Source organism: Temnothorax curvispinosus, unplaced genomic scaffold, assembly GCF_003070985.1.
Source record: "Temnothorax curvispinosus isolate PA1 unplaced genomic scaffold, ASM307098v1 QBEX01014078.1, whole genome shotgun sequence".
Classification (NCBI taxonomy): domain Eukaryota; kingdom Metazoa; phylum Arthropoda; class Insecta; order Hymenoptera; family Formicidae; genus Temnothorax; species Temnothorax curvispinosus.
In genome coordinates this window covers 262,917-276,276 of record NW_020223858.1, presented here as the reverse complement: position 1 = coordinate 276,276, position 13,360 = coordinate 262,917, and the positions used below count along the sequence as shown (strand labels likewise).

At 36.7% G+C, this 13,360-nt stretch overlaps 1 protein-coding gene across 2 annotated transcripts; it reads right to left on the bottom strand.

Annotated features, from left to right (window-relative positions):
* Positions 1-3,904: 3,904 nt before the first annotated feature.
* Positions 3,905-12,964, bottom strand: LOC112464293 (sn1-specific diacylglycerol lipase beta-like). Of its 2 annotated transcripts, XM_025031202.1 has the most exons (14): positions 12,057-12,964; positions 8,973-9,071; positions 8,486-8,698; positions 6,884-7,200; positions 6,212-6,355; positions 5,946-6,114; positions 5,671-5,794; positions 5,451-5,594; positions 5,255-5,366; positions 5,083-5,175; positions 4,798-4,952; positions 4,567-4,704; positions 4,305-4,420; positions 3,905-4,134 (listed from the first exon to the last, which is right to left on the bottom strand). In XM_025031202.1, exons 2-14 carry the CDS (start codon positions 9,065-9,067, stop codon positions 3,957-3,959), a joined length of 1,998 nt encoding a protein of 665 aa, XP_024886970.1. In that variant the 5' UTR covers positions 9,068-9,071; positions 12,057-12,964; the 3' UTR covers positions 3,905-3,956. The 2 variants fall into 2 exon arrangements, with proteins under 2 accessions (XP_024886970.1, XP_024886971.1); XM_025031203.1 differs by lacking the exon at positions 12,057-12,964 and having other exon boundaries at positions 8,486-8,684; positions 8,973-9,065.
* Between the last annotated feature and the right edge of the window lie 396 nt (positions 12,965-13,360).

Here is a 13,360-nt window from a genome sequence, read left to right as displayed (position 1 = left end):
ATTTTATTAACGTGAAATTGTTAACTTTTTGTTGTTCAATATATAGAAAATAAACCAGAAATAACAAATTATATGGTTAGAAATTTTACTTTAAGCAATTATTCTGTCGGTTGAATTAATCGCCGATTAAGATCAAGTAATATATATACACTATTTTATTAATCTTGATAGGATTATTAATATTTTTTGCCGCTTAAAAAAAATTACGAATGACAATTACACAAGTCATATAGTTAGAAATTTTGTTTTAAACAATTCTGTCGATAGAATTGATCGTCAATTACTTTGTCACGCTAACATAGATAAAATTATTGATTTTTTGTTATTTGAAATATGGAAAACAGGGATTAGATTAGGAATATGAAAGAAAAAGAAAGAGACGATGAATTGTACAGTTATAGAAATTTTGCTTTAAGCAATTCGGTCGGTTGAATTAATCGCCGATTAAGTTAATCGGAGTTCGTCGAAGTTGCCCTTAGCTGTACAGACACAGCAATTGACGACACAACAAGGATCTTTCAAAGGTCCGTTTAATCACCTTACGAAATTACAAGGATAATTCGAAGCACATGCTTTCCGCTAACGAGGTACGTATAGGTATTACGATCGGTTTAAATTTTTACGACACTGAATTACATAATTATGTATACATTATTTAACTGCATATAAACATACAAAAAGTTTAAAATTAATCATCGAGTCGTTGATGAAACATTCGCAATTACCGTCTCCAGCACCACGATCCGACTCTTCCGCGTCATTCGGGCTCGATAATCTTTCGTTATACCGGGTGAAGCTCGAAGCTTTATCGTGGTTAAAAAAAAAAGAAAGAACAATTCGTCATCCCGTAAGACTTAAACACCTATTCTCGTAGCACTTCCGAACCTGTCTTACCGTAAACGATGTGTCGCGTTGAAAATAACTTTTAAATTTATATTTTATTAAAATACACTCAGAAGCAATCTCGTCTGAAATTGCTTCGAATTCACCTTGTCTCTTTGTAGGAACAATAGAACGAGCGAGATCGGTACGGATCGGTGAGAAACGAAAGCGGAGACTGTGCTTCGTTAATCACACAGAAAACGAACGACAATGTAGAGACGCGTTTGTATCGCTTACGGGATGACCGATACGTGCGAGCGTACGGATAAAGCATATACGCGCGACGTAACCTGCAAGGATGCTCTCCTCCACGCTAATAATAATAACTCATTCAACGAAACGTGGCGCGCATTACATCCGCAATTCGGCCCTCCGCCGTGTGCTCGGCCGCTCGTTTCGCGAGCGTTGCCGTAAAAACGTGATTTACGACCTCGCTCTATGCCGGCGCGGAGGGCGCCGGAAATGAGCCATCAATGAGACGATCGCGCGCCGGAGCACGCCGCCCGACGTGGCAGATATAATTCCGCTGTTGCGCATCAGGGACGGTGAGTGATAAATTAATATGTCTATTAAAGTAATTGATAACTAAATTTTACCAATGTAATATGATGTAATATCTAATATATATATTTATTGTTATAAAATAGAAGATTTTTTTCTGGTTAATTATCTAAGTAATTATTTTAGAATCAATAAGTTTCACATCACTTCAAAATGATTTTGAAATATCTATTATACGAAAAATAATTTTAATAATTTGCGAAAAGAGATATTTTTTTCAATTCTAATTATTGGTTCTTCATCCGAAATTGTGTCCACATCTTCAGTAAAAGAGTCAGTTGCATTGCCTACTACTGCGTTACTATTAGTGCTTCCTATTTTTTTAGTTTTGCCTTCTTCCAATATATTTAACGCTTTGCAAAGTAATTTTAGATTAAATATATCGTTTACTTTTTAAAGAAAAATTATATGTGCAATATATGCGCTTTATTTCGGGGACTTGATTTGGTGATAGTATGTCACTCCAAGCTCGAAATTTTAAATTGATTAGCAATTTGCGGTCAGACAGACAAGAAATTTAAAGTATGATATATTAATATATGATCTATTCTAATCAAGGAATCAACAATCCTAAGTTTTCTGCCTCGTCCGGTTGTTAAACAACGCGACTCTTAATTGTCTCAATTGTAACGACTATCTATCTCTGCATGCTTATAAATTATATTATTTTTCAATGTTTATTCTCACGTTCTGTGAGCTGGCTGGGGTAAGACTTCATTTCTTTTTATCATTCAAAAGTTCTGACTGTTATTTTTGTTTTAATTATATCACAAACTATGATCGATGATATTAGCTAAACATCTTAGCTAAGCATCCACTTGGATTTTCTCGTGAAAAATTACACTATTTTTAAACCACTCGATCTGGGAATACTTACTGCTCGTCGAAGAACGTGCATGAGAATATTTTGATTTAACTGGTACTGCATCGTTGATGGTGACTCGAAACAGAGATTAAATTTATAATTATGTATCTTATTAGGAATTAAAAATGGTTACAATGTTAACTTATTCACTGTCAATCGCGTGTTGTACTCTCAAAGCTCACTTCTTTCGTTTCTTTCTCGTCTTTTTAGTTTTTCGTCTCTCTCGTCTCTTTCGTCTTTTAGTCACGGCGGTTATAATAAATGTCTTTTTATATATATTGTATTTATTTTTCAGAGAGGGGCGAAAGGGACAAATTTCACGCCAGGGCGGCATAACGGGCGGAAAGTAACAACTTTCCTCCCTAAGGCCTATACAGGGAGGCTATACAGGGAGGAAAATTGGTACTTTCCGCCCGCTATGCCGGGTGGAAAGTATCAATTTTTTTCCCTAGGAAGGAAAGTAAGCCCTGGCGTGAAATGACCACTCTCGCCTCTCTCTAGGCATGGAAGTCGAACTTTTCGTAAAGATATTGTGTTCACCTCAGGGCGAAAGCTTTTTCAGACTCGTGTGATTTGTCGCCCTCGCCTTCGGCTCGGGCGGCAAACTTCACACTCGTCTGGAAAACGCTACTTTCGCTCCTTGGTGCACAATATACTATTACATCATGATAAAAGTATAACTGATGAACATTACATAAACATTGTGCGTAATAAAGACACGGAATAGATTCCAATTAATAATTATCCTATACCGCGTGAGGATTTTTGTTTGCGAGAATCGTTATATAACGTGTGATAACCGCGTTACAGCAGCGCGCAGTACTCGCGCTCGCGGTCACGGAGCACTCTCGCGAAATCACGAGCTGCGAATTATTATGAATTATTTTTGTGGTCGGGTTGCGGTGTGTGCAGGCGCACTGTGATTTGACCGCCACACATAAAGCATTGTTAAGTAATTAATCTTTGTGAACATACCACGGAACAGAATTAAATACCGTTGACTTGTTACCCGCTGAAAATATCCGGCTTGGTAGCTACATGACTTAATGTAAATGTTTTTTTGCATATAAACGCAGCAGTGGATGGGTTTCTTCTGTAACACAGATATGTTCACTTTCAGGATTCTCTCTGATAAGATAATTTTGTCTATATGTTTAGCTGCATAAAATGTCCTTACACTATCTCTAATTTTACATACATGTGATAATAGAATCGACTTTAATCAAACTTAATTTGATTAGCATAGCCAGCGGATAGTTAAAAAAAAATAGAATGGCAAAACAGATTTTCCAATTACTTATAATTTATAATTTCTAATTTAATTATTTTTTTTATATGTTAAACGACAAAAACTTATTTATTCTATCCATATTAACAAAATAGCACAAATATTTAATAAGTTAATGAGCAACTAAAAGTTAATCGGAATTAGTCGTAATCACTTTAAATCTTTCAAATCAGTATTTTTATTTCTTATTAAGATTACGTTATTTTATTTTATTATTTTCTATTTTATTTTAACAATTCAAATTTTATAAGATAAACAAAAAAATTTATCATCAATAAATAAATTATAGGTTGTATTATAATTCAGGATTTAGCGAAAGTTCTCTTTATTAAAACTATAAAATCACTTCTTTGGGTTACACTAAGGATCGAAATAATATGGTATATCGTTCTGCTGTTCCAGTAATGTAGCTAAAGCCCGTTCTATATTTTCTGGCAAGTGATCCAAGAGCATGCGTGGCATCACCGTTAGTTTCGTAAATTCCTCCGCTTGCGCCCATCGCATCTCATATTTTCTCTCCTTGGCGAGTTGTTTTTTACTAATGTAGAAATTATATATTATTATTATCTAAAATCTTATAGCTTTTATAACTTTTTTAAGATGTTTTTTCTATACCGTTCCTATTTTTTTAAATATTGATTTATATTTATGGGAATTGTTCTGTAAAAGTTAATACTTTGAATAAGAAAATACGTAAAAACAATGTACCTTTTTCCCTCCGTTTTTTCGAGCTTGCATCTAGCTATGTGAAGTATGCGACCAGCATTAAATAATTTCATTCTCGAGTATCTTCTTTTTGTTATGTCCCGCTCTATTATTTGATCCTGCGAAAAAGATAAACTATTAACAACGAAGTATAATACAATAATCGTGTCAAATTCGGTATTACGTAAAATTAATGTTACAAATGTTCGTGTGTTTAATATACTTTCCACAAATTTTGCAATGCATGCAGCATTTTTTTTCTTACCACATCGCCGGGCTTAGTTAGCAAAGGCGATTGACCCGGAATTGTGTTAATTATGTTATGGTTGACCCACGTTTTAGTCAGATCTCTCTCGGGAACTCCGAACAAAGCGTATCCAAATCCGTTTAGGACCACTCTGTACTAAAGAAAAAAAGATAAAAGTATTTATCGAAACACAGTTTGATTTAATTATCTGAGCGACTCGAATACTGAAAATCATGAATTTCAAAATACCTTAGGCAGTCGACAGGCATGAAGAGTTGTCAGTAACGAAGTCCTTAAATTCTCTGTACTATCCACACTAAGCCTCATTACGAGATCATCCCCTAATCCTACAGTCAATACGAATTCCTCCGTGACCCTAGCAGCTTCTCTGCTCAGCAGTCCAGCTTTTTTGACAAATACATTCGAAATTGTAAATTAGTCTAATATGTGTGTACAAAATTAATAAGTGTCTGCTAAAATTTTTCTCAGTTGATAAAATTATGAATTAAAATCATTATTTGCACAAGTAATTACCAGGCGTAGCAAATGCGTAGACTCTCAACTCCGGATAACGAGGACGTATAAGTAAACCAAGCAGAATGGCTAAACCGGCTCCTAAACTATGACCTACGTATACATGTTATCTCATTAAAGAATTGTACAGTTATGCGCCGACGGCGGTTTGTTACCAGAATGAAGTTCTTACCTGTAAGCGTCAAATGATAATTAGGATACGTGGCGAACGCTCTTTCCAAGATTTTATGATTCTCCAATTGCTTTAAGATTACTTTTACACATATTATCATGCCTTTATGAGCCTATAAATTTTATATAGATTTATATACAATTAAATCGATTAATTTTATATGTATATTTATATACAAGAAGAAAATAAAGCTAACCATGCTGCCTGGTGGAACGCCAGGACACTCAAATGAATCAGACGCGGCCGCGAAATCGGTAATTATATCTCTCAAGGATAACGACCCTCGTATAGCCACGACAATACTGGCAGTTTTGTGATCCACCATTACGCAGAATGGTATCTGTGAAATTTCAAAGAGTAATACGTAATACCAAATGAGCGATAGAAAGAGTATAATTTTAGAACGGTATACAAACTTCACATAAATGATTTTTGAAGGAAGCGAATAGAATATCCTCCTCAGATATCTTCGACAAGTATTTCACACCAGAAAGATAACAGAGACAACAGTTATCGTCCAGAATAATATTACGTTTTCGTCTAAAAAAAAGAGATAAATATAATAAAATAATAAAGCAATAAAAATAATTATAAAAAAACTGTACATGGATTATTTATAAAATTATATTATAAAATAATGAGACAAAGAGTTAATATTGAATATAGAGTTTTATATGTTATGTTCTTTTACCGGAAACAAGCACAGCATCTCATGCCGCGTATCAAACGAAAACATCCGGTACACGCGTGCTGATATATTACGAAAAGCCAGCCGTAGGAGGCGATCGATAGTTGCAGGAAGTGATGGGCGGCTTCCAAGGACATCCAGTTAGGTGTGCCCGAAAAGATTTCATTACCATCTAACAAATGCGGACAGCAAATATTTGATAATTAATGGTAAACATTTGCATTTCAATACGCGCGTTTTTACTTTTTTTCCGTGAATGACGTATGTACCTGAAGTGTATTTTGGACGCGGGATTAGATTTAACTTTCGCAATTCGTGAATTTCTCGCTTCTGCCGGACTCTTAGCAAGACGCATCCCGCCATTACATCTGAGGGAACCAAATCCGTGCCTCGAAATAAGGCGCTTAAAAGACCTACAAAGATATTTGTATCAGTAATTCAGTATTTTATCGGGTGACGAGTTATATTATTAAAAAATATATAGCTTATTCTCTCCTTCTCTCTCTTTCTCTACAATATCGCATCCACCAATGTGTTATAGTATAATGATATAAAGCGCTAAAAATAGTGTAAACTACTTGTTTAGACAGACTAATGAATAAAATCAAATAAAATATATTATTGCAACTTTTTTATCATTTAATGTTAACGATGCTGATAAACCTCACCGCGAATTAAAATTCATTTTTGCTTGCATACCGCGGTGACCGCGCATATCTCGAAGCGCTCGCTATCTCCAAGCGGCGGGAGAGCGATGCATCCGTCGCGAAGAAAATCCCACCGGCTCCAAAACCAGAACAGAGATCAGTGATTTTGATTTATCATCGGTCAACCGTCCCGGTGACCGTTTCCGCGCCCGGTTTTCGATCGGAAGCGATGCCCGCGTTCCAGTTTCGAATGCGGCAGGACTTCTTCGTAGGCTAGCCATACCTATGTCTCACCAGCAACTTGTTGAAAAGCCTCGTTCGCGCTCTCGTCCTTACGCATCCACCACAGAAACTTGAATCTCCGTAGCCAGATGCGCGAGATCTTGCCGTGCTCCGCGGAGCTCTCCAGCTGCTTCTTTTCCAAGGAGCCGATCGGGTCGAACACTAGGGCGAGGCCGAAAATGCTGAGGCCGATCAGGATCCAATCGAAGAACACTAGGGCCTCCACGACAGTGATAGAGTACGACTCGTGATTGCACTCCACGCTCTGTCCGAAAATCCACAGGGTGCCCAAAATGTTCCATCCGATCTCCGGCAGTAGCATCAATATCCTACATTAAGTCGTAGAGAGATTTCTAGACTTTTCTTGATTGACTTGAGATCACCAGTTTTTTCTGACAAGTAAACCTACCCAAGTGATACTCCGATTTCTTTTAAATTTGGTACAAATGTAGAACTACGAAAAATATTTCACCCGTGTGAATAGTAAACGATTTAACAAATCAGTAATAAGACTGAAAACAATTATAGTGCTTTGTAGTGATATAAATTAGAGAATTTTTAGGTCGCTGATTAGATGTATTATTGAGAGATAAAAAATTATCCTTTAATATTATTATAATAAACCTATTTGTTACAGTAGTAAAGAATTATTTTTATTAGGCCAAAACTTATGGGCCAAAATGGAAAGACATATGGATGAAATATTTTTTGTAGTTTTAAATTTGTGCGAAATTTAAAAGAAATCGGAGTGTATCACTTGGGTAGGTTTCCTTGTGAGTATAAGATAAATAAATCACATATGGCCATTGTTACGAATATTGAAATATGGCAATAATGTAAATAAAATTGTAACCGGTATTTTCTTAATGATACTACCATGTCAATGTAGCAAATTATGTCAGAAATATGAATGTAGAGAATTTAGATAATTCCATGAAATTCGTGTATGGGTGCGTGTATTGCCTACTCGTAGCATTTATAGTTTGTATATGTCTTCTTTTTTATTGTTTCTAGATTATGTATTTCGCGTGTCTCGATTGGTGCGTAGTTTATTTCACAAAAAAGTCACAAATTTGAGTAATTTAGTCATGAAAAAAATGAATAATTGTATTTGTTTTGACTTTTTTAATACAAGGCTTAATATTTATGTACAGCATACACATAAATTCTCTATATCTTTCTTTATCATTTATTATTCTTATATTTAGATATATTACTCTTTAAATTGTTATATTATTATTTTTTGCTTTACTCTTTAATTTTCATCATCAATCAGTGACTGAAAATAAAAGACTATTCTGACAAATTATAATACAATTTAGCATAGAAGCTATATGACAAAATCGTATGTAAATGACTTGTGTTTGAATAATTCTACAAGTTTTAAAATAAAATTTAAATTTAATTATAAAGCTATATATGACATACAAAACTGAAGAGTTATAATAAATAATGATCTTCTCCTTTGAGAATCGATTATAAAGAATTAGGCGAAGTTTGTTATTGAAAAAACAACTGCACACTATACAGAAATTTAAAACTTTGAAAGAGTCTTCCTGATTGTTGATCTAGAAAACTGATTAGACGTAACGCTGGTTTACTTTTATTGCTTACTTGACCGTCAGGAGCGGTTGAACGTAGCGTCGGGCATGCGTGTCCATGATGGCCCCTCTCGCGCTATGCCTGATAATGATGAGTATCAAAAGCGTGACGATACCAAGCATGACCGCCTCACCGAGGAGGTACACGCGCACTAATTCACCTCCCAACCGACAATTCCACGTATCCTCGTAGTACCTTACGCAGGCGATCCCTATAAGAATCAACCTGTAAAACACATAGCCGATTACGAGAAACAAACTAGCAACGATCCGAGCGATTTCGATCGTGTGACGCGCACCTGCGAAAGAACTTAATATTGAGAGTAGGTTCAATGCTTCTAGTGAGTTTAGAGAATCGTTGAATTTAATTAAAATTTGTATTTTAAAAACTCTTGTGTTGATAAATCAATTCGCATGTGAGATTGCAATATTCGCGATTAATATTGCATACTGTAATTTCGACACATTGATTGCATTATCTGTTTATCGATGATACTCACCATACAATACGGATAAATAATTCGAATAGGCCAGGGTACACAAGATCGTCGGTTGCGGCCAACCATTTTCGACCGAAGAGCTTCACCGCAGGCATTTCCCTGTAGAAAGAAACTTTGCTGTAAGAGTTGTAACTTTGTTAGAATTTTTTCTTAATCAAGTGAGTTAAAGATAAAGGGTAGATACTTGTTTATAAACGTTTTATCCAGGAAGTCAAAGTATGTCTCTATTTAGATCGTATCTAAACGCTCATGATACCGTGATTGATTGATTCGGTCACGTTCGCGAGGATCTTGCGGTAGCTCGCGGAGCACGCACCGCGGAAAGTTTACTTAGCGAAGCCCTCGTGCACAGGTTTTGTAATATTACAAAATAAAGCGGACGCACGGCTTTCTATGCTCATAAATTCCCCGGAATTCGGGCGATTATGGTATACCCGGGTATCTCGTCGATCACGAAACCGCCGTTCGGAGAAAGTGCCGAGAGAAAGTCCATGTGTCCATCCCACATCCGAGACCATGTTGACACAGTCTTCCGACGTGTTTAAATGGACCTTTAGCGACCCGTGATTTTGGGTTGCCCTAGGTGTAATTTAGTTGCTAATAATATATAATTAATTATACCAACGGCGACGTAGTGTCGCTACTTATATATACCTGATGATCGAACATGCGATATACGCGTTACTTGTTGAATACATCTCGTTTAATCGTGCTGTACCCCATTATTGTTAAGCAATTTTCTGTTCAGTAATTTTTTGCGCCATAAGGGAAAAAACCAGATGAGTGTAATTAACATTTATTTACTCTGGAAAATTACAAATTTTAATATAGTTCTGTTTAATCGTTTTTATAGGACTGCTCAAATTCATAAAAATAAAATTTGCTTGTTATATATCTGTATTTTTTTGTTTATCGCGTTTAAAGTTTTTTTCACTGTCATGGTTCTTCTTACATTTTCCTTGATTCTTTCTGAGGCTTTTAGGTTTGTGCGCAAATTAGCGCTCTCCTAACGAGTTGCGTAAATGGCTTTCGAGCGTTTAATCACGGGAAAGCATAAAGTTTACATCATAATACGTACTTTTTGAATGTGTCAATTAGTTGTAGATATAATTATCCAACTTTTTTTCTTTATAAAAAAACATAAGAATGCGGAAATTACAGTATTATTATGATATTAGGAGGAGGATAGAAAATTGACATGCATTATTATCGCGGTAATTTTGTCAATAATGACTCAGGCCTCGGATTAACTATTTATTGTCAGAATAACAAGTCGTTACTCGCTAAATCTTAAACGTTATCGCAGCTTCAACATGAATATATAATATACTGTTTAAATAAATGAAGAAAAGTTGTTGCTATATTTTTTCGTCGTTTTTAGGATTGTAAAAATAAGGGATTTCTTAGAAGATAACAAATCTACAAGAGATTGTAATCGCAATTGCTGAAATTGCACTGGCAGCAATTAACGCTTCCTTGAAACTTATTTTGCCTTGCATAATGGGGATGTGTGGAAAAGCGTAGAAAACCACTTAAAATCGTACGTCATTCGACCTACAACAAAGTAGAACCGGTTTCCGGTACAAAAGCCCGCATTGCAATTTGCGAAGAAATATTTCTGCAATAACGATCAGTTTCATTACGATTAAGCGAGAGTTAAAAAAAAATGAGAACGATGTTCGAAAAATATACATGCTATGACTGTGTGTATGTTTACTGCCCGCGATGTTGGTAGATCGAATTACGCGAAATGAAGTGCATCGTATGCATTCCATGACTCGAAACGCGCGCAGTCACGACGCAAGTTTGACGAAACAATATATGCGAATCGGAAACTCGCGCCTTTTAACACATGTATTTAACTCCTCTTTGGAATATTCCACATGATACTGAAAGTCAGTCATTTTAATCTCTTAGATAATGAGTTCCGATCGAACTTGACAATATAATTAGTATTTTACGCAGTATTTTACGCGGTAAGAGGATGACTCATTGTCTAGATACAAATAACTAATGAATCATTAAAAATTATTTATGACGAAAAATTTCCCACGACATGTAATGATGATACGATGAAACACTGAATATTTTATATGTCGATGTCAAAGACGCGTGTGTATGAAAAATAATTTATGCATGTTTGTATAATTTATATTTCTACAATTAAAAAAGTAATGTGTTATTAATGTATTATAATACATTAATAATACGTTACTCTTTTAATGTAATTACATTACTTTTTTACTTTTTTACATTACTTTTTTTACTATAGTAATGTATTATTTATTTACACGATAGGGGTTCCCAACCGCCTAAAGTTTTATTCATTATCTGGTCCGCCAAGAAATGTCGACGTTACAATTTCAAAATAAAAGTATTTTCTTTTATATGATTTTTGAAAATAAAACTTATTCGGCTCTTCGGTCATTACACAAATTTTAATATAGCTCTCTTGACAAAAAAAGTTAGGAATAATTTACGACTATGTCAGACACATTTCGTATATCTATAGTTTGAAACATTATATTCAGCAGTATATTATCTAACTGTATATCGGTTTTAATTCGCGCTATCTTCTGATTATCATAAAGATAAAGATTCTAATTATCATAAGAATATATATCATAAAGATGGATCTTATTATTTCGGTATTGTTGCTTTCTTTATGCGTGCGAACAGCGTTCTTCATTAATTAAGCCCACAAGATTCTTACAAAACATGTAGCACGAACTACCGTTACATAGCGAATCACGATATACGTTATATTTTACACGATGTTGTTTTGCTAGCAATCAACTTGCTTATTTATAAGAATGTTAGAAAAAATTAGCAATTAGAAAAGAATTGCTTACAAACGATACAAATATTATTATGTTGTTTTAATTTTATTTATCTTTTCTCTTTCTCTTCATTAGATGTTACTGCATATAATTAGTAAATTTTTTGTGAAAGAGATTAGATCTCTTGCAACATTAAAATATCTCATTTTAACTGATTTACGAACTGGTTTACGACATATGATTTGCCACACCTACGAAATGACGCGCCGCTGATAACAGAAAAAAATGCGAAGTTTTTACTCACGGGTGCGCGAATCGATATCCGGACGCGTGTTACACGCGCGTTGAAATCTCCTCTCGACCGACACGCCGTGGACGCGACACACTCCACCTCGCCCACCGCGCGCTCCAGCTGTTTGCTCTGCCACCTCGAAAATTCACCGCGGTCTCGAGAGCTGCAGATAAACCCGATTGGAATTTTCGTTTAATCACCGAGCTTTTCTCCGAGTTGTGCTCGCGCGCAAAACTGGAGCACTTCCTACGCTCAGGTTTCCCGTTAAACGCGAACGTCTCGCGAACAACTAATTTTCGCGTTTGCGCGCGATATTTTCGGAGACTCACGAACACGAACTCGGATACCGTTCGAGTCTCTCCTCGTCTAACAACGTACTCTTCGTTGCTCGCGATCGCGAAACGGCGCGTGCCGTAATCACTTTGTCCAACTAATCGTTCGCCGCACGCGCCGGTTTTGGCACCGCTGTCAAAGCTGCGCTTATCTCACGTACGGAGATACGCATATCGTCCGCGGTACGAGCGTCTCTCAGCAACCGGTGGCAGCAAGCTGGTCCTTGGACACTCGCGTAAAACCGCGATAATAACAACGGTGACGACCGCAAGAGATGACGCTGACGCGCGCGCGAGAGGTATCTCAATCCAAGAGCGGCACTTCACAATCTTACGTCGGGGACGGCCAATCTCGATGCAGAATCGCATTGGACGGAACGTTTTACACGATGCATCGCGCTGCAACTTGTTCACCTTGCAACGCGCGAGCGACCGAATCTCACGATCTTGCTGACCACAACTGGTCCGGTACGCTACTGCAGAGAGAAAGAGAGGCCGTGAGGAACTTTCCCTCCGCCGGGGTTATCGCGCGCGGCGGTTCTGGCCACGCGAGGAGGAAAAATGCAGCGAAAAAGGAGAAGAGGAATGAACGGGCTGCCTCGAGAGGGATAAACGCCGTGCCGTCGAGCCGAGTCGAGCCGAGCCGAGCTCATGGTGGGAGCGACGAATCGGCGACGCACCTGGCGATCGTGCCTGACCGTTCCTCTCGAGGAGATAGGGAACGCGGTGAATGCCGATATCCGGTGGATCTAGGAAGATTAACCGAGGAGGGGGCACGTTTGCGCAATGTTCTTCTTATCCAAAACGGAAGAATTACATACGTTACATATAAAGCGATCAATCTAAATCCGTTAACGTCTTGTTAAAATGCAAAGGTTTTACATCCTTTGGGCGCACTAAATCTACGTCATTCTTCTTAACATTGATTACATTTGTCACACTTATCTATAACTTATTGCATTTTACTTGGAATTACACTTGGAA